This window comes from Piliocolobus tephrosceles, chromosome 11 (assembly GCF_002776525.5).
Source record: "Piliocolobus tephrosceles isolate RC106 chromosome 11, ASM277652v3, whole genome shotgun sequence".
In the NCBI taxonomy this organism is placed as follows: Eukaryota; Metazoa; Chordata; class Mammalia; order Primates; family Cercopithecidae; genus Piliocolobus; species Piliocolobus tephrosceles.
This window is the reverse complement of record NC_045444.1, coordinates 37,560,104-37,586,445: the sequence shown is the minus strand read 5'-3', so window position 1 is coordinate 37,586,445 and position 26,342 is coordinate 37,560,104. Positions and strand designations below refer to the sequence as shown.

Below are 26,342 nucleotides of genomic sequence, written 5' to 3'. Positions count from 1 at the left end.
TCTTCTTGTTATTCCTAAACAAGGTGATGCCTCTGAGTAAACACACTTCTTGCAGGCAGAAGAAATATGGAGGAATACAACCAACATGATCCCTATATTTCATTTTAGCCAATACCTTTAATTGTCCCAAAATTCTTACTAGAGCATTTAATTCCTACTCACTTTAATTAATTAAGTTTTATATCTCTATCCCTTTTTTAAGAGAGGGATTACAAGAGCAAATTGGCCTCACCCGAGAAACAAAGGGCCGGGACAATTCCATATACTGAAGTGTTCTCGCTAACCTGCATTGAGTGATTCCTTGGCTGAGTGCTTGCACGTTCTGAGTACATAATCTTCACGGCAGCTCCATGAGTTAGGTTATTATGCTCATCTTCAGAAAGGAAACTGAGCCCAGAAAGAATAAGTATTGTGCTTGAAAGCAAATGTCTAGTAAGGAGCAGTCCTAGAATTCCAGCCCAGGTAGTCAAGCTTCATGGCACCACTCGGAACTGCTTATTGTATGCCAACTCTCATATGAGTAACCACCTCCTCTCCTTATATTCCCTAATGAAGAATAAAGGTGATGATCAGAATAAATTAACTTATAGCTTCTCTGTCAAACTTATTTAAATCAAGGTTTCATCATCTCTTTACTTTTGTTTCTGTTTGTTTGGTCCAAAAAAGTTTCCAACAAATTGATGAACAGACGTGGCTTTCCTCTTTGACCAGTTTGGATCTACTGATGAGCTAATTCACTGGAGGAAGGGAAGAGAAAATCCAAGGTTTGGTAGTCACTTTCTTAGTAATAGTTTATTGTGTGTGTTTTGATGTCAATTCAAATGACAAATTCTATCACCAAGCACTTAAAGACCTAATTCCTGGCACTAGGCTGACATCTTTAACAACAGACCTCAGAGGAATCTTAGAGATCATCCAAGAGATGTTCTTGCCTGAAATGCAAGTCTCAGCTTCTCCAGTGGATGATGGCCCAGTGACTTCTGGGCCATGTGGCCTGACTTCTCTTATAAGACCTCAAAAGAGCTTTGGAGAGATATCAAGATAATGTGCTAGAGAGAGCCTAGCATTCTCAGTAATTTTTAGTTCAATCTAAATGCAGAGACAGAAAGATTCTGTTTTTAGTGCCTTCAGCCTCAGTGATCTGCTCATCCAACAGTGCCTACCAACACTTCTGCTGGACATGATTATTAGTTAATTAGCAAGGGCTTTAGAGCCAGTCAGACCAGGGTTCGCCACACTTTACCAGCTACATGACCTTGGGCATCTTACTTAGTGTCTCTAAGCCTTGTTTACTTCAGTGCGGATAATGAAGTCTACCTCTTAAGTTTTTATTGTGACTAAATTAGATAACATCAGTAAAGTGCTGTTTTATTCCAATCAAAGCCCTATTTCCTAGTTCCAAAGGTTAAATTTAAGAATAAGTTCTTTTCCTCTGCCATAATGAACTCTAACACACAGAACACGGAATTAGCAGATAGGAATAAAAAAAGCAAGCCTTGCTTTCATCTCCTGCCCTCTGAACTGATTGGAGAGGAAGGGCATTACCCCAGGAAAGAGTATGGGCCTATACCACTCCAAACTCCAGATGGGGTTGGTCCATGCTGGCGGGAGGGGTGGGTATCGTGTGGTCACCATCAAGACCACAAAAGTCAAAGGAGGAAAGCAGTGCTGTAAGGAGTAGCACAGCCTAGGGCGCATGTCTTGTGACAATAAGCTCCTTCTATGGAGGAAGTTAGGGGTAGGTATAGCTCTTACCTAGAGCCCTGGGTGTTTGCTGGTGAGGCAGCATGTGCACAAGGGGCCCACCATACCTTCAGAAACTCCCAGCCATTCGTCATCTTCTAATTCAAAAACAGCATTTGTACCTAAACTTAAATTACTGCACAGGTGATATCACCTAGAACACTACAGGCTTCACAAATTCAGGAGACCGGTGACCAAAGAGAAAAACTCATACTAATATAGCCTCTGTTGGGGCTCCTGGGCCTCTCACAGGAAATACTCTTTTTGAAAGAACACAGTTGGCTGGGCGTGGTGTCTCACCCCTGAAATCCCAGCATTTTGGGAGGCCGAGGCAGGCGGATCACCTGAAGTCAGGAGTTCGAGACCAGCCCGGCCAATATGGTAAAATCCCATCTCTACAAAAAATCCAAAAAATTAGCTGGATATCATGGCATGTGCCTGTAATTCCAGCTACTGGGGAGGCTGAGGCAGAAGAATTGCTTGAACCCAGGAGGCGGACGTTGCATGTGAGCTGAGATTGCGCCATTTGCACTCCAACCTGGATGACAAGAGCGAAACTCCATCTCAAAAAAAAACAAAAAGGTACACCATTAATAAAAGTACTTAACACTAATCATGGGACATACTAAGTGCTCAATAAATAATAGTGGTTATTGTTTTTGATAGTGAATATTTAATGTCACCTATCAAAATAATTATTTTAGGGTTAATGCAGGCAATCTTAAGCTGTATAACTCTGTAAAAATATGCATACTTTTACATATTTAAGTACAAATGTATATAGGTATATAGAGACATATATATATATTTTTTGAGATTGAGTCTCGCTCTGTCGCCCAGGCTTGAGTGCAGTGGCACAATCTTGGCTCACTGCAACCTCCGCCTCCCGGGTTCATGCCATTCTCCTGCCTCAGCCTCCCAAGTAGCTGAGAATACAGGCGCCCGCCACCATGCCCGGCTCATTTTTTTTTTTTTTTTTTTGAGACAGAGTCTCGCTCTATCGCCCAGGCTACAGTGCAGTGGCACGATCTTGGCTCACTGCAAGCTCCACCTCCCAGGTTCATGCCATTCTCCTGTCTCAGTCTTCCAAGCTGCTGGGACTACAGGCGCCTGCCACCATTCCTGGCTAATTTTTTGTATTTTTAGTAGAGACGGGGTTTCACTATGTTAGCCAGGATGGTCTTGGTCTCCTGACCTTGTGATCCACCGCCTTGGCCTCCCAAAGTGCTGGGATTACAGGTGTGAGCCACCACGCCTGGCCCATGCCCAGCTCATTTTTTATATTTTTAGTAGAGATGGGGTTTCACCGTGTTAACCAGAATGGTCTTGATCTCCTGACCTTGTAATCCACCCGCCTTGGCCTCCCAAAGTGCTGAGATTACAGGCGTGAGCCACTGCGCCTGGCCAATGTTTTTGTTTTTAAAAATTCTGAAGGTAAAAATTGAAACTATATGGCAGGGTTTAAAGTGAACTGTAAGTCTGTTTCCTTCCTCTAATATATTTAGGTATATTGATGCATAATAGATTCTCAGTAAATTTAACACAATTTCAAATAACATACTAGATTATTTTACAATGTGATCTTCTGACTTAACAATTTCACATTTTATTAGTTGGAGGTCTGTGTCATACTCCTGGGCTAAAGAAATTCTCTTTTCTCAGACTCCAGAGTAGCAGAGACTATAGGCATGTGCCATGGTGCCTGGCTACATGCTCTTCTATTTTACAAATGAGCCATACTTTTTAAAAACACGTCTTCTGTGGATAACATGTATCTATTTTTATACCAATACCATGTTGTTTTAGGTACTATAGCTTTGTAGTATATTTTGAAGTCAGGTTGTGTGATGCCTCCAGCTTTGTTCATTTTGCTCAGGATTTGTGTGTGTTTGTGTGTGTGGCTATTTGAGGTCTGGTTCCATATGAATTTTAGATATTTGTTTTCTATTTCTTTGAAGAATGTTATTGGTATTTTGATAGGGATTGCATTGAATCTGGAGATTGCTTTGGGTAATATGGTCATTTTAATAATATTAATTTTTTTGATCCATGAACATGGGATGTCTTTCCATTTGTGTTTTCTTCTATTTCTTTCATCAGTGTTTTGTAGCTTTTGTTGTAAGGGTCTTTCACCTCCTTGGTTAAATGTATTCATAGATATTTTATTATTATTATTATCTTGCTACTATTATAAATGGGATTGCTTTCTTTATTCCTTTTTCAGCTAGTCTATTATTGGTGTATAGAAGCAATACTGATTTTTGTATGTTTATTTTGTATCCTGCAACATTACTGAATTTGTTTATCAGTTCTAAGAGTTTTTTGGTGGAGTCTTTAGGTTTCTATATATTTAAGATGATGTCATCTGTAAAGAGGGACAAATTTGACTTCTCATTTCCATCTGGATGCCTTTTATTTCTTTCTCTTACCTGATTGCTCTGGCTAAAACTTTCAGTATATGTTGAATAACAGTAGCGAAAGTGGGCATCTTTGTTCTGGTTCTTAGAGGATTCACCATGATGTTAGCTGTGGGTTTGTCATACATGGACTTTATTACATTGATATATGTTCCTTTTATCCCTAATTTGTTGAGAATTTTTATCTTGAAGGGGTGTTGACTTTTGTCAAATGAGTTTTCTGCATCTGTTGAGATGATCATATGGTTTTTGTCTTTCAGTCTGTTGATGCAATGTGTCACATTTATTGACTGACATATGTTGAATCATCCTTGCATCCCTGGGATAAATCCCACTTGATAAATCCCATATGATGTTTTTGATATGTTGAATTCCATTTGCTAGTATTTTGTGGAGATTTTTAAACTATTTTATCTTTTTTAGAGACAGAGTTTTGATCTGTTGCCCAAGCTGGAGTGCAGTGGCATGATCATAGCTCATTACAGCCTTGAACTCCTAAGCTCAGGTAATTCTCCTGCCTCAGCCTCTCTAAGTGCTGGGATTACAGGCATGTACCACCACGCTTGGTCTTGTTGAGGATTGTTGTGTCTTATTCATCAAAGATATTGGCATTGGCCATTCATTTTCTTTTTTTGCCTTGTCCTTTTTTCTATTTTTATTCCTTTCTCATATTAATGAGTGAAGAGATAGGTTGTCCATCTTTTTCTTATTAACTTGTTAGAGCTCTTTGGATATGAAGGATATTAAACCCGAGTCACTTATGTGACAATGTTTTCTTTTTGTCATTTTCATTTTGACTATTATATTTTTTTTCCCAGACAAATGTTTAAAATTTTTATGTAGTGAGATTTATCAATCTTTTCTTTTCATGGCTTCTGAACTTTTTGGCATGCTATTTTAAAACTTTAGCATAGTTTCTGCTAGTGGTAGTGGGTGTGTGTTTATATACATATATATGTATATTTTAATATATATGTGTGTTTATATATAATATTGCCTTTAAATACCTTCATCTACAATTTATTTTTATATAACATATAAGACTGAGTGTGATGGCTCATGCCTGTAATCTCGGCACTTTGGGAGGCTCAGTTGGGTAGAGTGCTTGAGGTCAGGAGTTTGAGACCAGCCTGATCAGCATGGCAAAACACCATCTTTATGAAAAATACAAAAATTAGCTGGGCATGGTGGCACATGCCTACAGTCCCAGCTACTAAGGAGCTGAGGCACGAGAATTGCTTGAGCCTAGGAGGCAGATGTTGCAGTGAGCCAAGATCATACCTCTGCACTCCAGCCTGGGCAACAGAACAGGACTCTATCTCAAAAAAAAAAAAAAAAAAAAGATATGAAATAGGGATCTTTTTTTTTTCTTTCGAGTTGGCTAGCTCAGTTTCCCAACACTATTAATTGGATGATCATTCTTTTCCCATTGATTTACAGTTTCCTATATCATACATTAGTGTGCCATACAGAGCAGTCAGTTTGTGGTCTCCTTGTAATTTCATTGATCTGAGCCAGTACCAAACATGTTTAACTTTTGTAGTTTTGTATGTTTTCATATCTATTAAAAAGGCTAATTATCTTTAATTCTTCTTTTAACATTTTTTTCTAAACAGTTTCTGGATTTTAATTTTTCCAGTCAATTTGCGTATCATTCTGTCAAGTTAAAATTGATTTTATTCTTCACTGGTCTTTCCTGCATGATTTCCAGCAACTCCTGGAGGCAGGAAGAATGTACGCCCTTTGGGTGAAGTCTGGGCAGTATTGGGGTCCCCATTTAAGGTTCTCGCCTTCCCCCTGAAGCCATCTCATTGATTTTTTCATTCAGCAAATAGTTTGGAGCTCCTATGAAGCTTTGTGCTAGGAACTCTGAGGACCACAAAACTGATAAGACATGAGTCCTGCCTGAAATGAAGTAGAGGCTTTACGTGGTTTCCATTGTGTCTTCAGCCACCTCTTGGGGAAGCCCTTCTGTCTTTGATGGCATACCTGGATTCAGTTAGCCGTGCATACACATTCCCTTAATGGGAAACTTTAGCCAGCTTTTTAAAAAGAATCCTTCCAAAGAGTTATTTAAAGATGTTTTTTTCATCACACGGTTCCTGGGGCTACAGAAATGACATGGGCAAGACTCAAGTCCTTTTCCCTACTTTCTTCCTGTCTTCTAAACCAAGCTACATTATTCTTTCTTATCTGACAGAAAGAAGTCTTTTCTTTTTTTTAAAGACAGAAGTGATTGCCTGAAGCTACTTTTAGGGGAAACATATATACTGTTGTCGTATCTCTAATCTGACTCTCAAGAAAACAGACCGCAATGTAAAAATAGTGTTGGGTGTGCTGCTTTGTAAATCACTCTGGGGGCCACGTGAGAAGAAAACGTCTCTCAGTCACTTTTCCAGAAGTCACAGAAGTCCATGTTTTCAAGCAACGATCAGCGCCTCATCAGCATGCAGCACTGCTTCTACCAGCAGCATATTCAGGATTTCCTGAACAAATACTGCGATTTCCTTTTTAACGTCTCTGCTGAAACTAGATTAGTGCAGTTTGAGCAGCCACCCCGGAATGAAGACCTTGTGCCAGGGCTAATGCTGCCAAGTGCAAGTGCCAGGATCAGCCAGCGGGAGCCACCCTGGCATATACCTGTGTCATGTAGGTTGATCAGAAGCTCTCATGAAGTTTTGACTATGCAGGGTGGGTCTCTAGAGCCGCTACTCAGTGTCCCATGATGTTATTTGTGACCTGTATATAGTAAAGCTTGGTTGCTGGAGGCCACCTTCTCCCAGTAGGTGATCACTTTCCTTTTCCCAGAAGAAATGTGAGCTCCACAATCTCACTATCCCTACTGTTAAAATAAAGTTCTTGTCGGATGCAAAAATGATCATGGGTGTTTTCAACTTCTGTTACTCCTTAGTCTCACAGAAGGGTTTTGATGTATTGCTAATTGTGCTTATTGATACAGCACTTCTTACATACCTGTAAAATATTACGTGCTGATTATCACAGCAGTTTTTGCCCAAAAGCATCCATATCAAGTAATCTTTGTTTTTTGTTCTTTCCCCAGTGTATATGTTAAGCCACATGAAATTACAACTGCAATGTTTGCGATTTCATGATTCAACCTAATATAAAAGGAATCTACCCTCTTGCTACCACCATTATCATTGGTTTAACTTGCAAATCTGCTTGTAGCTCACATCTCAGTTTCTCCTTTCTCAGAAGTGCCTAAGTGGCCATGGCTGGTACTTTGAACTATACTGTATATTTATATATAATTATAATTTAATTACAAGAAATAATCTGTAAATAAGTGGTGTCAACATAATCCGAGGCATTATCATTTTAGAGAAAAATAAAACTCTCAGTGTACCTTAGAATCGCCTACCAAGAACTAAAATGCTAAAGAAAAATTTTGTGATTAGAGTAGAAACTCAAAGAAATTCACAAACCAAAACCTTGGTAGCCTACAGATACCATGTGAATGCAGAAATAGTGAACAGGTACTTGAAAAGCAGTCTGCCATTCACTTCCCATGATCTCAGATTGGCATTTTTAAATTTACATCTATCATTGTAAATTAGTGAGATTCTGGTGTTTAATTAATATTAACAAAATACTGAGGAAGGTTGTTTTGTTTTACTGAAGGCAACTAAAATGTTTGATGTTAGACCATTTAGGCCATGGCTGGTACTACTGGGAGAAGGTGGCCTCCAGCAACCAAACTTTACTAGATGCAGGTCACAGAATAATATCATGGGACACTGAGCAGCTGCTCTAGAGACCCACCCTGCCTAGTCAAAACTTCATGAGAGCTTCATGAGGGCTCTCCTTTCCATCTCTATCTGGGCCTTTTTGTCACCTCTCTCCTTGTGCTTGAGGAGTCAGTTAAAATTCTTCTGCTGTTATCTCCATTCATGGGTCTCCTCAGACTAGCAATTAAAAGAAACCTGTCTGAAATCAGGGCAATTACAGCCAAAACTCGCCAGCACAACAGGGAGGGTAAGATTGGCCAACTTTTATAAATTTATACTACTTCCTGTTAAATCAATTCTGTAAAACAATTGTAATGGAACCCATTAATTTGTATTCCATTTATGAGATTATTCAGATAAAGCCTGTGCTTTGGTTTGAACTATACTGTATATATATAATTATAATTTAATTACAAGAAATAATCTGTAAATAAGTGGTGTGAACATAATCCGAGGCATTACCATTTTAGAGAAAAATAAAACTCTCAGTAGTACCTTAGAATCACCTACCAAGAACTAAAATGCTAAAGAAAAATTTTGTGATTAGAGTAGAAACTTAAAGAAATTCACAAACCAAAACCTTGGTAGCCTACAGATACCATGTGAATGCAGAAATAGTGAACAGGTACTTGAAAAGCAGTCTGCCATTCACTTCCCATGATCTCAGATTGGCATTTTTAAATTTACATCTATCGTTGTAAATTAGTGAGATTCTGGTGTTTAATTAATATTAACAAAATACTGAGGAAGGTTGTTTTGTTTTACCGAAGGCGACTAAAATGTTTGATGTTTTAATGTAAGTTTTTGCACCAGATTTTATAGGGCAAATTTAAAAAAATGAGTCTACCACACCCTGGTCCCCCAGTAGTGATCTATGAGAGTGTGTGGAATGGGAGGATGTTCGTGTTGCCTGTCTGAGCCTCAGAGGCCTCATCTGTACAGCGTGGATAATCATAACTTACTTCTTAGGGTTGATGAGATAATAATATCTATAAGTTAGTGAGGGATGAGCAAACATTCATTCTCTTCCGCTTCCTTTTAACAGCCTTCTATGAACGTGCTCCTTTGCTACCCTTGACGGCTCTTTGAAACCTAAAAAGGAACCTTAGTCAGATTAATAGCTGGGGCTGAACTTTAGGTCTTCCATCCAATAAGAGTGAGCTGCTGTGATTGTTAAGCAGAACTCGTCTTATTTTTTTCAACCAACATTTTTGAAAACCTATTTATGAGAATCCACACAAGGTACCTTAAAGAAAAGTTGTCATCTCGGAGATATAATTTCAAGAGTTTCTCACTCCACCAACGTACTGGGAATGTGTACTTATCCAGTGCTCTGGATTTAGGCATTGAAGACTGTAATTAAAAAAAAAAAAACAAAAAAAAAACACAAAACTCATGTTATGAGGGTGAAGTTGCTAACAATTAGCATCACACCAAGTAAATACAACCTTGGTCAATTAACCACCCGAGAAGAACTTAAAATCATGGAACAAAGAAGAGAGACATTCTGATGGGAGTGACTGTGTCTTTCTTTGTACAAACTCGAGGTCCTGCCATGCCAGGCACTGTAGGGCCTATGTACTTGGAGACACAGCCTGGACCCTGCTGGGCTGGGTGCCCTAGCAAAGAGCTCTGGACATGTTTGATAAAGGGGGTGAAGGAAAAGAAAGCTATTTGCAAGAAAGGGAGGGGCCAGCCTGTCAAGATAAAGATAGCCTAATGGTAACCTTGTAGGTGAGTTATATTCACTCATCTACCCAAGGAAATCTGGGAAAGTCACCAAGAATGGGCTGTGTTCCTTCTGCAATGTGGAGAAATGCATTGTCAAGTCATTACAAACTTAGCAGAGAAAAACGGGCACAAACTCATTGGGAGTGATATATTTCTCTGAACGTTCCATGATCGCTTGGTCTACTTAATGCACCTTATTTATTTATTTGTTTATTTATTTTGAGACAGAGTCTTGCTCTGTTGCCCAGGCTGGAGTGCAGTGGCATGATCTCGGCTCACTGCAACCTCCTTCTCCCACATTCAAACAATTCTCCTGTCTCAGCCTCCCAAATAGCTGGGAGTACAGGCGTGTACCACCACACCCAGCTAATTTTTATATTTTTGTAGAGACAGGGTTTCACAACGTTGGCCAGGCTGGTCTTGAACTCCTGACCTCAGGTGATCCACCTGGCTTGGCCTCCCAAAGTGCTGGGATTACAGGCATGAGCCACCACACCTGGCCCAGTGCAACTCTTAAAATGCCAAATTTACACCAAGATTAGCATTCGTTTATCCGATCCAGAAGGGAAACTGACATTTTGAATGTCTACTACCACACAGCCCAATATGGTAGCCACTAGCTACAGGTAGAATTTAAATTTAATTAAAAGGCAATAACACTTTAAAATTCTAAAAATTAAATAAAAAGTTCAGCGTATTAGTCTCTCTAGTCACATTTCAAGGGCTCAATAACCAAATGTGGCTTGTGGCTGCCATAGTAGACAGCGTCCAAGTCCATCATTGCAGTAAAAGTTCCGTTGGACAGCACTGGTTTAGTAGCATCAGCATTACTCTCATGCACTATGTTGTACATGTGTTATCTTATTGATTCCCAAATCAATCCCAAAGAAGGACTTCATTCTCATTTTGCAGATGAGGCAAGAATCCCCAGAAAAATGAGCAGTTCTCTCTTGTGTAGTGGCCACTCTAGTATCTGACTGATGGTCAGCGTTCAGTGAATGGAGAGCTAAGCTAGGTTGTGAGAGACTGGGACTGTTGGGCTAGGAAGAAGCCCAGCACTTCCAACAGTGGCAAGATTCTGTTCCAGTATGATTGCATTTTATTTTATTTATTGATTAATTTGAGACAGAGTCTTGTTTTGTCTCTCAGGCAGAGTGCTTTGGCATGATCAAGGCTCACTGGAGCCTCGACCTCGCAGGCTCAAGTAATCCTCCCACCTCACTCTCCCAAGTAATGGGACTATAGGTGCACACTACCATGCCTGACTAATTTTGTTTTAAATTTATTTTTTGTAGATATGGGGCCTTACTATGTTACCTAGGCTGGTCTGAAACTCCTGGGCTCAAGCAATTCTCCTGCCTCAGCCTCCCAAAGTGCTGGGATTTCAGGCATGAGCTACCATGCCCGGCCTGGTTGCATTTTCAAATCAAACCTTTGTAGACCCTTGCTTCTCCTTGCTGTAATTTAATGATTTGCCTAAATACTAAAATTACTCATAAAAAGAGAAAGTCTATTTCCGTTTTAAAAGGACAAGATAAGTAAGTAGATGCCTCGTTCTGAGCTGGGAATGGAGAATAGCTGCAAATAGGCACAAGGTTTCTTTTGAGGGGTTACAAATGTTCTATTAGATTGTGATATAAATTGTCTTCTGTAAATTTATTAAAAATCATTGAATTGTACACTAAAAATGTGTGAATTTTATGTATATGTAAGTTATACCTCAATAAAGCTGTTTTTAAACAAAGAACAAGATACAAATCCTAAAACTCTAGGGCAGCCAAAAATTTGATGTGAAAAAGCTGCCAAACCTTTAATTAGTGGGTCAAAGTTTAATTGCTGGTATTTTCCAAATTTCCCCCATGATGTTGAAAAAGAAATGATGCTTCATCTGAAACCAAACACCAGGAAACTCTACAAGGTATGCATTAGTATCTACATTTTCTAACAGGGGAAATTAGGACTCAGAAGGTTAAATAACTTGCTTAAGATTCACAGCCAACTAGAACTGGTGAGAGCGTCAAATCCAATACCGTCTGGCTCCACCAGCCATGGCTGCTGTCCTGTTGATATCATGCACCCTCTCTCTGTGAATGAGAAGAAGCCCTTGCATTGTTTCACTTAAGATCATCTTCCTTCTCTCAGAAGACCACAGCTGGCTGATTTTCCAGTGTTACTATCTGCATGTTGTGTTTTGTACTTGAGAAGATTCCCTAAAGGGAAAAAGACTAGACCAAAATATGTTTCTTTCTTTCTTTTTTTTTTTTTTTTTTTTGAGACAGGGTCTGACTCTGTCACCCAGGCTGGAGTGCAGTGGTGTGATCTTGGCTCACTGCAATATGACTTTATCACTACATGTTATGACTTGCAGAGGTGTCTGCATAAGAGCTTTTGAAGGACTAGTCGCTGTCATGTTTCTTGCACGTGGGTTAACAGCCCAGTTTTAGATCACTTGATAAATTGGGTAGCTTGCTCCTACCTGTTTTATGAAACAGAATGCTAGAAAATTATAAGCTGATGGGGCTTCCTTCAGGTCTTTCCAGCTTTGGCCAGGCCTAGTAACATTTGTGTCTTTAGTTGTGTTCTCTTAGCATCTAACATTCTTTCCTTCTTGCCATCTCTCTGTCTTTTCGATCATTAACTATTTAACCAGATACCTGGGTGATGCTTCTCCAACCTGTCCTGGTCTTACTAAGCCTCGCATGGCCACCTGCCCTTCCTGGGTACTTACAGGGGTCAGGCCAGGCAGTTTCCTTCTGGCCTCTCTAGCTCACTTTGCTCTTCCCTCTGTGCCTTTGTAAACAACACAGATCCTTTCCTTTATCTTTTCCTTCCTTTTTTTCTGGGATATGTTCATACTCCCTTTCAACTAGTTGAAACAAAATAAACCAAACCAAACCAAAAATAAATAAAAACAAGAAACCAAGCCAATACCAAGCCAGCAGAACATGTCTGTGGGCCAAATTTTGACTCTTGAATGTTGGACTTCTGCTTTTTCATATACAAAGCAATGTAGATGACATTGAAAAAAACAACAACAACAAAGTAAATGTTGTGATGATATAACACTAATTATGAAAATGGGTATCACAGTGCTTTATTTTTCCCTCTACCAATATCCTTAGAAACAGGGAGTAAACAGAAACTTCTGCTTCTACATATTTGGCCATAGTAGAGTTTATTAGATTTGAGACTCTTACAATGTCGTTCACATTTCAACATAAAGTTCATTTGTAGGAGTCCCTGAGTCACTTCTTGTGTACTCAGAGATAATTAAATGCCAGGATTTGAAAAGTTGTTAAGGTAGTTTCAGGAAATCAGCTGTCTTCTAGTGGCAGTAGTGGAGTGTGTATTCAGCTGCTTGACTCACTACCCCAGCAGGCAGCTTGCTGTTTTTGTGAACTGTAGGCACTAACCATCCCCAGAACATGTTTTCAAAACTAGGCAAGTGCCTTCTTCCTGACTTATGTACCATAGTCTCACTTGATACTCCCAATGTCTTCACAGCAGCCAGTCTAGCTCCCTTAGAATGGTCCATCACATATCACATTTCCAGCAAAGCATTGCCTAGGACTAACTCCAAACTGTTTTCTTAGATATTTTAGAAGCACTGGGTCAGGCACAGTGGTTCACGCCTATAATCCCAGCACTTTCGGAGGCCAAGGCAGGAGGATCGCCTGAGCCTAGGAGTTTGAGACCAGCCTGGGCAACATGATAAGGCCCCACCTCTACAAAAAATAATAAATAAATAAATAAATAAATAAATAAATAAAAATTGAAATATTGTTTTTTTTCCCCCTTCTTCTGGATTTTATGCAGGTGTACCTAAATTCGGACAAAAGATGTGTTCTGAGAGAATTCTCTGCTTTAAAGGACTTCAAGATAGCTCTCTTTTTAGGCAATGAATATGTCTATGAAACAGTCACCCTGCACTGATTCATTTTGTAGGTCCAAAATTTTCCCCTAGTAGATTTGCACAGAGGAATTTGATTATAATTCAGTTAACAAATACATTTCCTCTATAAACGGCACTTTCAGAAGCACTACATAAAGTACATGGATTTGGACACATTGTGATTATCAGGTTTATAGTACATTTTCTATGCAGTAAATACAGTAAGAAAAATGGCTACATTTCAAGATGGGTTATTGTGTATATATAATCATTGAGAAATTAATGCTTTTTGTTTTTATCAATGTGAAAATGTCAGCACTAGGAAATGAGGATGAAAAAGTTGATTTATTGTGTGCCTATTATGTGCCAGGTCCTGGAGCAGGTATTTTAATGTCAAATGCAGCTCAGTGTGGGATGTGAATCTGCTGGCTCTAAGGCTGAACTGCCTCAGTTTGAATCTCAGCCTTCCCACTGCTGTGAGGATTCAGTGAGAAAGAGTGTCCAAAGTATCTAGCCCATGCTGGTGTGATAGCAAGAACTCAGTAAGTAGGCAGTGTCCCTCTTTAATAGACAAGGAGACTGTCTCAGAGTGGTCCAGTAACTTCTATAATGTTTTCTGCAGTATGTTGCAGAGGCAAAATTTGGAACCAGGGCTTCTGGGCACTCCGATGAAACCGCTAGCCAGGAGTTCTTGTTCTAGGCTGCTAGGAAAATCTGTGCTACCCTCGCTAGAATGATGGCCTCTGCTGAGAGACAAAGTTGCCCTTAAAGCCAGCAAATTCACAAATAAACATTTCTACATGTAGAAAAACATTCAAAGGGCCAGATTCAGCAGTCAACTATTTCTTAAAGCTCTTTTTCCCCCCAGTGGACAGCAAATTCTCAGCTGTATGGCTAGGTCTAAGTTTTTCAAAACCTATGCATGATTTATGAAACATATCAAATACACCAGTCCTCCCAGTACCTCTGCTGTGTAAATGTTACCATCTATGCAAATATCAACTTCTAATGCCAGCTTAAGGAAACTGTAAGGATGATGTTCCTGTAGCAGCCATAAGACAAACCTCCAGGGTTTTTGTCGGGGGAGGCCTGGAGCGGGTGGTTGACTTTTTTAACTTGGCCACATCAGTCAAACTGGATTTCAGTGCTTTTTTTTTTTTTTTTTTTTGAGGTGGAGTCTTGCTCTGTCACCCAGGCTGGAGTGCAATGGCGCCAGCTCGGCTCACTGCAGCCTCCGCCTCCTGGGTTGAAGCAATTCTCCTGCCTCAGCCTCCCAAGTATCTGGGATTACAGGTGCCCACCACCACGCCCGGCTAATTTTTGTATTTTTAGTAGAGACGGGTTTCACTATGTTAGCCAGGCTGGTTTCGAGCTCCTGACCTTGTGATCCCCCCACTTTGGCCTTCCGAAGTGCTGGGATTACAGGTGTGCGCCACCGCGCCCAGCCTTCAGTGCTATTTAAATAGTTCCTCTAGTGTGGGCTTCAACTGAGAACATCCCTGTTTTCATCCTCAAGGTTGTTTTTCTGCTCAGTGTTCTTGTTGACCACGTCTGGGCTGCTGCAGGACAATGACTGAAGTTTTAGTAGTGAAAGAGTTCAATAGTGTTGACACTGAAACTGGAAAATCATTTTACTAATGTAGGATGATGCTTTACTATATTGAAATCTTAGACAAATAGATGACCCATAGCCCCAATACAGGTAGGATTTATCTTTTGTAATAAGCTGAGTCTCTTTTTCCTTTAGATGTATATGTAAAAGAGAAGATGGATGAAAACTAACATTTCACAAGTGATATGGGTTTAATATAGCACAAAACAAGAAGAATTGGTGCTGAGTATCACATAATTTTTATTGCAGTTTACTTCCTAGCAGTTAATCTAGTCAAAATATTTTTCTTCACAACATTGCTACTTTCCGAATAACTCAGACGCTTAACTATATTCTGTCATCTAAATTTATATCTGCAATAAGGCATGGAGTGTGTGCATCAAATTTTAGGCAAATGAAAAGAACTCGCCCCAGGATACTGTTATGGATGTGACAATTTAAGAAGCTACACATCATCTCAAACTATTCTGTTTTCTTTGCCAGGGTTCAGCGGATTCCTACACAAGCAGGCCGTCTGACTCCGATGTCTCTTTGGAAGAGGACCGGGAAGCAATTCGACAGGAGAGAGAACAGCAAGCAGCTATCCAGCTTGAGAGAGCAAAGGTGACTCTCTTTCCCTCTCTTTAGCTCACAAGTGGGTCGCTGCTCAGTGGCTACCAGCTGCTCTTCCCCTACCTCACACATTTCTGGAATAATCATTTCATGATTATTCTAACAAGCCTCCAGATTGGGAAGCTCTCTGATCCCTTCACCTCTAGTTGAGGTTAGTAACATCTCCAAAGGGGCATTTCCTCAGAACCTTCACCTTTTTGCATTTGGTTTGGTGGTGAATTATTGGTTATCTTCCAACTTAGCAATATCAAGCCTCCTATGCCCAGTGTTGGCAGAGAGCCCACCAGGTACCAGCTCGCCCTGTCTATTCCTGGCCCCTCCTCGTCCATTACCTCAGCCTTTATTACAGGCCACATGTGTGCTGTTGCTCTGTGGATCACCCTGTTTGTTTCTCTACTCTTCTCTCTCACTTTCAGTGTCCCAACTCAAGTTCAGTGTGAAGTTCAGGACTTTGAACAACTCTGAGAAGTGCAGCAAAGATGAGCAATAAAGGCCATTGCCAAAACAGACCTTCAGATATTCCACAAGGAGAGGCCTCCATGGAAATCGCTGCATCCACAGGAAGCAGCAAGGAAACAACTGCACAGTTGAAAGTTAGAACCAGAACAGTCACTAGGGATCTCCCATTCTGTGTGCTTCCAACTTTGTTTTGTTTGTTTTCTGATTTTTTGAAGCACAGACCCCTTTTGTCCAATGACATTTTATGCACAATAGCAAAATACAAGACAAGGTTATGACCAGTCTGTCCTCTTTGCCCTCCATGACAGACTCCTAAGGTATATTGATTTAGTCTTTCTGATTTTTAGAAGAAGAAAAAACAGAAGCCCAAATAAAGTGAATTCCTTCCCTTTTCTATTTTTATTGTAAAATCTTTAGAGGTGAGAGGCTGTGCGTGGTGGCTCACACCTGTAATTCTAGCTACTTGGGAGGCTAAGGTGGGAGGATCACGTAGGCCCAGGAAATAAAGGCTTCAGTGAGCTGAGATCATACCACTGCACTCCAGCCTGGGCAACAGAGCAAAACCCTACCAAAAAAAAAAAAAAAAAGAAAGAAAAGAAAAAAGAGGGACCAGGTGCAGTGGCTCATGCCTGTAATCCCAGCACTTTGGGAGGCCGAGGCAGTCAGATCACAAGGTCAGGAGTTATAGACCAGCCTGACCAACATGGTGAAACCCCGCCTCTACTAAATATACAAAAACACTAGCCGGGCATGGTGGCGCGTGCCTGTAATCCCAGCTACTCAGGAGGCTGAGGCAAGAGAATCACTTGAACCCAGGAGGCGGAAGTTGCAGTGAGCTGAGAAGTGCAAAGATCACGCCATTGCACTTCAGCCTGGGTGACAGGACGAGCCTCTGTCTCAAAAAAGAAAAGAAAGAAAGAAAGAAAAAAAAAGAGGTGGGAGGAGAACAATGCAGTCAAATTAGGTGTCTTCATTTGCCTCAACACCTGTGATGTCTGTGCTCTGTTGGTGGAAGGGGCTTTTCTTGCAGTACATGTGAAGGGACATCAGCGAGGTTCTAGCCTCAACTGCTGTTCCCCAGTCAGATTCCCAGCATGAATACATAAGCTGGTAACAAAGCAGCTCAGAATATCAGGAATCTTGTGTCTCACTGTGGCTAATTTTTGTTATAAAATTTTCTTTCAGAATCTGTTTTGTGGCCATTGTGGTCACCCAAATGTGGGTGGCAGCACCGTTTGCTTAGGCTGGTGGTTTACTTATCCCCACAGGGCTGTGCCAGCCTGAGAGCACTTTGCTGAGAGGCATTTGTATAAAAAGAGTTTCAAAATCAGCTATGTTAGCTAGAGAGAAGATGATCTGTGAAGAGCCCTGCCCATCAGCTTTGACGCTGACTAACCTTTCTTTTCCCTGGCAGGACCAGATAGTCTGTTATATAGAATTCCACAGGTTTTCAAATCTGGACTATTTCAAAAATACTATTTTATCCTCTTCCCACTTTTTTTTTCTTTTTAAAAAGACCTAGCACACGTTTCCTGTATTCCAAGGTAAGAACATATTGGTTAACATTTAAAATAAGCACAGATTTTAAGATTAGAGAAGAGACTGTCCTTTTCCCCCGCCTTTGTCTATCCCTCTTAATACTTTAGAGCACATTTTAAAATTTGGAATATTGGAAAGTATTGCAGGAGAGGAAAAATGATTGGGCTGATAGGACCGAATCGTTTACAGAGTTGTCTCTGCAGGTTTCTTGATATTGCCTGAGAATGTAAAACTCATTTGAGATCCCTCTTTGGAAAGTTATTTCTCTTACTACCTGGTATGATCAGAGTTTCAATATTTAAAATGCTCCTCTCTCCTCCCTTCCTCATTCCTTATTCCATGGTTCTGTCCCTAGTCCAAACCTGTAGCATTTGCCGTGAAGACAAATGTGAGCTACTGCGGCGCCTTGGACGAGGATGTGCCTGTTCCAAGCACAGCTATCTCCTTTGATGCTAAAGACTTTCTACACATTAAAGAGGTAAATGTAGAACATACTGTATCCCTTCACCTGCCAAAAAGCTGAAGCCAGGAATCAGCTCTGAGCCAGACTAGCCAGAGAGGAGACCCGAGGAGCTGCCAGTGCGGTACCTCATTTAATTTGCTGAGCCTTCCAAATCTAGTCATTTTCATCAAGATTGAGAAGTCTGAGATCATTGCTCGCATTATCACACACTTACAAAGTTAAATCACAGTCAACCCTAAAATTATAGCATGGATTTCCGACAGACTTCTGTGGTCCTCTGGGCACCTTAAATCCCCTTCTGTGACTGCAGAGCCACAAATGTACGGATCCAGCTTAGGAAAATGTAAGTTTGGTGGCATGGCACCTACCCAGAAGGGACTATTTACAGGGGATGTTGTAATTATAGACATGTAGACTATAGTCCTGTGCACCTTGACCATGGAACCAACACTAGAGTGTATAATCATTCAAAGAAAGATTTACAGCTAAGAAAAGGCAGAGGACTCTGGGAAACAGAAAGGCAAAAGGGTAAAGTGTTTGAGTAGCCAAGAAGGGTGGATTCAAGACCCCTAGTGGAGGGACAGACCTTTGATAGAAAGAAGAATGCTAATTCATTGTGACAATCAGGGAAAAGATGAGTGCAGGCACAGACACTTCAGGGCCTTGGTAATAAGAAACTGAGGACCCATCAACTTCAACCATGGCCTCTACTTTCTTGATGGTACATGGGGTGAGGATGTCTACATTTGTCTAGAAGACAAGAACTCTTGACCTGAAACATGTGCCCTGGCATCTGAATGGTTAAGTTGATTATGTCTCACCATTCCCATCAAAAATGCCCAAACCATATTCATTAATTGCTAACACCCACTGTGTCCAAGGAGAAGCAGCCCTTGAAAAGGTAAGAGACGTTGTTACATGTCACATGCACACTCACTCACACCAACATTCCAACCTTGTATTTTATTGCTTTCCTGCATTTTATCAATGTCTCAATTTGTCCTGGCTGCTGTTTGAGCTATGTGCTTGTTGATCAGTGATTTTCTCTTCAGTCTAGCAGTTTGATGTGTGGTATTGAGCTGATAATCCTATGTGGACCAGAACCGCCTCTTTTTATGTCTTGAAATTATCAGATAAGAAAATATCTTTGAAAGAGAAAGTGCTAATCATTTTAGGGAAATCCAAATAGAGAAGGGTTGGAACAACACCAAGGTGACCTTTGTAGAGAGCTGGCACAAGCTCCCAGAACATCAACACAAATGAACACATTTCTATAATCAAGTTACAGCCTTTCCTCTCATCCATCACTTAGAAGGCCATCTATTATGCACCATGTTAAGTACTTTCTCAGTAACAAATAAAAGCTTAAATGCAGAGAAAAGCTACAACTATGCTTGTCATGTAAGTCAAATGATGATCAAATTAAGCTCTTGAATTTACATAGTGACTTTCTCCCTAGTAACTCAAAAAACTTTCATTTACCCTGAGTCAGATTCTCACTGTGCTTTAGCTGTTTCCTAGAACTAAGTTAAAACATTTTGGGAAGTTGCATTAACCATTTCAGCAAGCCCTTTAAAGTCACTTGGGTGCCATTTAACAAATGAGTGTTCCAGTGGGCTAACTTCATTTCAGGAAATAACTTAAGCCCTAGGAAACTATGACTCATGGTCTGCTTTGTCCTCAACACAGTAAAATTTAAATTCCAGACCTATGCACCTAAGATTCTAAAAGGGTCCCTTTGCCCTTTATTAATTCCAAAATAAACAGACCTATTATTTTAGGCCTGTTATACTAAAATAAAAGACAGGAAAATGGGAGAAACACCTAAGACCTAGATTGTTCAAGGTTTTATATCACGTCAATTCACATTTCTTTTCTTTTCTTTTTAAATTTTTTTTGGAGACAAGGTCTCTCTCTGTTTTCCAGGCTGGAGTGCAATGATGCAATCACAGCTCACTGCAGTCTTGAATCCCTGGGCTCAAGTGATCCTCCCACCTCAGCCTCAGCCTCCCAAGTAGCTAGGACTACAGGTGCACTACTACACCCAGCTAATTGTGTAGTGTAGTATAGTGTACTACACTAGCTAATTGTGTAGTACACTAGGTAATTAGTAGTACACTACTACACTAGCTAATTGTGTAGTACACTGCACTAGCTAATTGCGTAGCTAGCTAATAGTGCAGTACACTACATTAGCTAATTGCATAGCTAGCTAATAGTGTAGTACACTACACTAGCTAATTGTGTAGTACACTAGGACTACAGGCACACTACTACACCCAACTAATTGTGTGCGTGTGTGTGTGTGTGTGTGTGTAGATGGGGTCTTGCTATGTTGCCCTGGCTGACCACAAACTCCTAGCCTCTACTGATCCTTCTACCTCAGCCTCCTAAAGTGCTGGGATTACAGGAATGTGCCACCATGCCCAGCCCTCAATTTACATTTATTTCAATGCAATCTTATACTATATGCCACTCATATAGTATGCATGGAGAAGCTGTGTGCCTAACAAAGGCCAAATTCTTACCAGACCACATTTCTCATGAGTGTGAAGCTGTTGCTTGGAATAACTTAAAGTTTACCCAGAACTTCATGCTGTGATAATTCAATGAAACCTTCCATTCCTCCTTCATAATGTATCAGAATCATGTATATACACACACACATATATATATTTCACTTTTCTATGCGCTCAGCAAAATAAACTACATATCATTGTTACATTTTGAAAAAAAATATATGTTTATAAATATATATGTTTTGGGTCAAAGTAGGAGAGAATTATCTTGCCCAACACTGATGAAAACAGTAAAGGAAGTTTTTAGAATCATCTCCAGAGAGTTTAAACAATAGAACTGATACCTATTTTGTAGAAGTGACCTAGCAGAAACCTTTCCTTGAGGCGGGGAGCTTGAACTAAATTGCTTTCTGCTCTATAACTCTGCAAATGTATAGTTAGAAATGCAATTTTACTGATCCACCAAATAAGCCCACATTGACAGACTCTCACCCCACACTGGTTGAAGCCTTTGCATAGACTTGGGTCTTGAGTTTACATGTCATGGAACTTAACTTAAATGGAAATTCTGGAGTTCCAGAATTACTTGCAAAATTTCACATACAAATATGTAATATGCTCAGACTTTGTAAGAGTAGGCATCTTTTTCTTCAAGTAGTAAGTTGGACATTAATTTGCAAATCTATATTTGAAAGATCATGACTCTTCCCCGGTGAGATTAGACTACAGATAGTATCGTGGAATTTTTACCTGAAAGCTTTTGACAAATTATGGACTATTAAATGTATTTCATCTCAGACATATCCGTCTTGCCTTCCAGAGTTCCAATTACATTGGTGCATATTTATCCTTGTGAAATATGTTCTTTAAGAATTGGTTAGAGCTTCTTGACAAAGACCAAAAGAATCCACAGGTTAGGACCAGACATTAGTCCAGGGGTTCACAAACTAGCCCACAGGTCCAGTCTGACCCACTGCCTTTTTTGTAAAGAAAAGTTTTATTGAAACAGAGCCATGCTCCCTTGTTGATGTTTGCCTGTGGCTGCTTTCACACAAGGACAGCAGATTCAACTAATTGTAACAGAGACCACATGGTCTGCAAAGCCTAAAATATTTACTACTTGGACCTTTACAGAAAAAGTTTGCAGAACCCTGCTTTAGTCTATGAATCTACCTCAGATGTATAGAGATATATATATACACACACACATATATATACACACACACATATATATACACACACAATATAGTTTATATAAAATATAGTACAGGTATATATACACACATATATACATATACAATATAGGTTATATAAAACAGTATAGATATATAGACATATATGCACATATACATATACAATATAGTTTATATAAAATAAAGTATAGTATACTATGAGAGTATAGTTTATATAAATATGGTATATAGTATGGTGTATACAATATAGTATACACATACATATAAAATATAATTTATATAAAATATAGTATACACATATACATATAAAATATAGTTTATATAAAATATAGTATAATATCATATCGTATAAATAGCATTTTATTCTTCTTGTCCCCTAAGATTCATAAACAACGTGAAGATAAGTGAATTACTATTGATAGCAATTTTATTTCTGAATTCCAGAAATATAACAATGATTGGTGGATAGGAAGGCTGGTGAAAGAGGGCTGTGAAATTGGCTTCATCCCAAGTCCACTCAGATTGGAGAACATACGGATTCAGCAAGAACAAAAAAGAGGACGTTTTCACGGAGGGTACGTTCCCATCTTTTCTATGCACTTTTTTTTTGGTCAGAAAATTGGGTGATATTTTCAAGAGTGTATGCTGTCAAAGTAGAAGATACTTTGCTGTGTGCAAGGTGTTTCTGAAATTGACACAGAAGAGTTTCAGATAGTTCTCTACCTTCTGTGCATGCTGAAGCCTAACACCAATGGAGACCATATGAATTCCATGGCAGAGACTGTTTTCTGTGGCCTCAGCAAGCCCTCCTTGGAACCCAAGCTTTCCTCTAGGAGAGTCACTTCGGGCATTCTTTCTCCACACAGTGAGTGGGAGCTGACCTGAACCAGCATTATGGCTCCTCTTGGTTCACTTACAGAGACTCTCCCTTAAGCGGGCACATAATGTGATGGTATGTGCAGGTCCCGGCACTGACAGTACCTTCTCCACCCCAGGCTTTTTGTGGCGTCTCTTGTCTCCTGGTATTTGGGTGAAGACAGCTTCAGGTGAAACAACCTCTGGTGAACTACTCAAGTAGCCATGTAGATCTCAGAGTGCAGGTATTTAAAGGCCCCAGGAACACAAGCACAGCTTGAGAGAAGAGAAACCAAATCATCCTGAGTCTGCATGTACCGTGTCGCAGCCTGCACTGAAGCCTTGATTTCATATGTGTTACAATTTTTTGAAAGCTCTAAAATAGAAGCAGCTCTTTCTCTTGACCCTCAACCTCTGTTTTCTGTTGAATACTTTTCTATTTCAAAAAACTCCGGTGTTCTTTAGGTGCCCACTTTTGTCACAATAAGAACTGCTCCAACAGTAATAGAAGATCACAAAAGTATAGTTACCCCACTTTTAATTATCAATCTTTTTTAGCATATAACTTGCCAATTCTATTATTAATATTAATCCCTCTTGTCCCTTGTATTAGTCTGTTCTCACACTTCTTTTTTTTTTTTTTTTCTTAGATGGAGTCTTGCTCTGTCGCCTAGGCTGGAGAGCAGTGGCGCAATTTTGGCTCACTGCAACCTCTGCCTCCCAGGTTCAAGCAATTCTCCTGACTCAGCCTCCTGAGTAGCTGGGGTTACAGGTGCACACCACCATGCCTGGCTAATTTTTGTATTTTTGGTAGACATGGGGTTTCACCATGTTGGTCAGGCTGGTCTTGAACTCTTGACCTTGTGATTTGCCCGCCTTGGCCTCCCAAAGTGTTGGGATTACAGGTGTGAGCCACCGCACCTGGCCCGTTCTCACACTTCTATAAAACTGGATAACTTATGAAGAAAAGAGCTTTAATTGTCACAGTTCTGTAGACTGTACAGGAAGCATGGCAGCATCTGCTTCTGGGGAGGTCTCAGGGAGCTTTTACTGGTAGCAGAAGGCAAAGCAGGAACAGGTGTCTTGCATGACTGGAGCAGGAGGAAGAGACACGGAGGTGCCACACACTTTTAAACAATCAGATCTCACTGTAACTCACTCACTGTCACAGGAACAGCACCAGGAGATGGTGCCAAACCATTAATGAGGGACTGCCCCCATGGTCCTATCACCTCTCACCAGGCCCCACCTCCAACACTGGGGATTACATCTCAACATGAGATTTGCTGCGGACACAGATCCAAACCATATCATCCCTTTTTTTCTAAACTTTTTGTCTTCCATGCTCCTTTGTAGACACATGGGGAGCATGTTTTCCTGTCTTGGGGTCTTTGCATTTGCTGTTTTTTCTTACTGGAACTTTGCTCCTCACACTTTCACCAGGCCACTCCATCTACTTTGTATCTTTGTTAGATGTCACCCTTTCAGTGACCCCTTTCCTGCCAAATGTATTTAAAATTGTACCCACTCCCCTTCCCTGTATTTCCCATCCCTTCCCTGACTTAGTTTTCTCTGTTGCACTTATTACTCTCAGAAATATTATATGTTTACCTATTTATCTTGTTTGGTACAAGCTGAGCATCCATAATCTGAAAAGCTGAAGTCCAGAATGCTCCAAAATTCGAAACTTTTTAAGGACTGACGTGATGCTCAAAGGAGATGCCCATCAGAGCATTTTAGATTTCAGACATTTGGATTAGGGATGTTCAGCTAGTAAGTATATACTGCGAATTTCCAAAATCTGAAAACAATGGAAATCCAAAACATTTCTGCTCCCAAGCATTTTGGATAAGGGATATTCAACCTGTACTGATATGTCCTACTAGTATATGACTCAATAAGGGAAAGGATTTTGTCTCGCCAATGCCACTGTTATATTTTTACTTTCTAAAACAGGGATGTACAATCAATATTTGTTGTATAAAATAACTGAATTATTATCATTTTCAAAGTTTTATTGTTATTATTATTTGTTAATTATTACAGTTATGGGCCAAATAACATTTTTGTCAAAGATGATCACACATATGATGGTGGTCCCATAAGATTATAATACTGTATTTTTATTGCATCTTTCCTAGGTTTAGATACACAAATACTTACCACTGTGTTAGAGTCATCTACAGTGTTCAGTATAGTAACACGCTATACAGGTTTGTAGCCCAGGAGCAGTGGAGTATGCTGTACCATCTAGGTTTGTGTAAGACGCTCTACAGTGCTCACACAACAATGAAATTGCCTAATGACACATTCCTCAGAGGATATCCCCATTGTTAAGCCTCTCATGACTGTATACACTTTTTTTTTTTTTTTTTTTTCCCTGAGACAGAGTCTTGCTGTGTCACCCCGGCTGTAGTGCAGTGGCAGAATCTCGCGTCACTGCAACCTCCGCCTCCCAGGTTCAAGCAATTCTCATGCCTCAGCCTCTGGAATAGCTGGGATTACAGGTGCCTGGCACCATGCCTGGCTCAGTTTTGCATTTTTAGTAGATATGGGGGTTTCACCATGTTGGCCAGGCTGATCTCAAACTTCCAACCTCAGGTGATCCGCCCACCTTGGTCTCCCAAAGTGGGCTGGGATTACAGGTGTGAGCCCCCACCCCCAGCTGACTATATATACTTTTAAACTAAAAACTTACCTCGTGGCAGTCACAAATAGTAAACCAAGAGCTCACAGACATGATTTTATTTGATCTTTATACCAACCATGTGAGGTGTAGCATCTCCTTCTCTAGGTGGGGAACCTAAGGCTCAAAGACATTATGATGTGCCACAGTCCCACAACTAGTAAGTGGCAGAGCTAAGATGAGAGAGAGATTTTTCTGACTATAGGGACCATACTCTTAAGGACTAAAAGAGAGGGGCACTGGGGAAGTAGGAAGGTGGCAGCTCCCGATGGCATTTGTGGGCTTCAGGGAAGCTTCCAGAGCGCGCCTGAGGAGACCAGAGTTGAGGATCTTCCATTCAAATAAATAATATTTTCTGTGACCAATTCCCTATAATCAGTTCTTAACTCTGATGCCCACATAATCATCTTGTAAGAATAAATGGTTTCTCCGGGTCTTACTGCTTGTTTTGAACTGTGTTTGACATCTGACTGGCACATTGGTGCCTGGTGTTAGGTTAACAAGCAGTTCATAAGAACATTCCCGTCAGTGATGGTTTTGCCTGATTTCCGCATTGACTAGAAGAGATGCTTTTGCAAAATATTTCAGGTCTTAACTAGATCTCCACATTCTCTTAGAAATGAGGTCAAAGAAAACATTTGGACAGATTCTTGAAGTTCTTTATAGCAGAATTTGGTGTGTTTTGAATTATTTAATAGGATGAGGGCCAAAGAAAGCTTTGTACTCTCAAGTTCTATTTTCAAAGAATCTGGGGAGTGAGTCTTTAGTTCCTTTTCTATATCCTAGGAAATCAAGTGGAAATTCTTCTTCAAGTCTTGGAGAAATGGTATCTGGGACATTTCGAGCAACTCCCACATCAACAGGTGAGGGTT

The 26,342-nt window shown here is 40.2% G+C and overlaps 1 protein-coding gene across 1 annotated transcript in view; it reads left to right on the top strand.

Annotated features, from left to right (window-relative positions):
* The window catches only part of CACNB4 (calcium voltage-gated channel auxiliary subunit beta 4), a 282,837-nt gene that overhangs the window by 207,311 nt on the left and 49,184 nt on the right, over positions 1–26,342 (top strand). The window contains exons 3-6 of the mRNA XM_023217441.1: positions 15,628–15,747; positions 18,110–18,232; positions 22,374–22,504; positions 26,257–26,333. Of these exons, the coding sequence (XP_023073209.1) occupies positions 15,628–15,747; positions 18,110–18,232; positions 22,374–22,504; positions 26,257–26,333 (451 nt within the window). The remainder of the gene's footprint in view (positions 1–15,627; positions 15,748–18,109; positions 18,233–22,373; positions 22,505–26,256; positions 26,334–26,342) is intronic.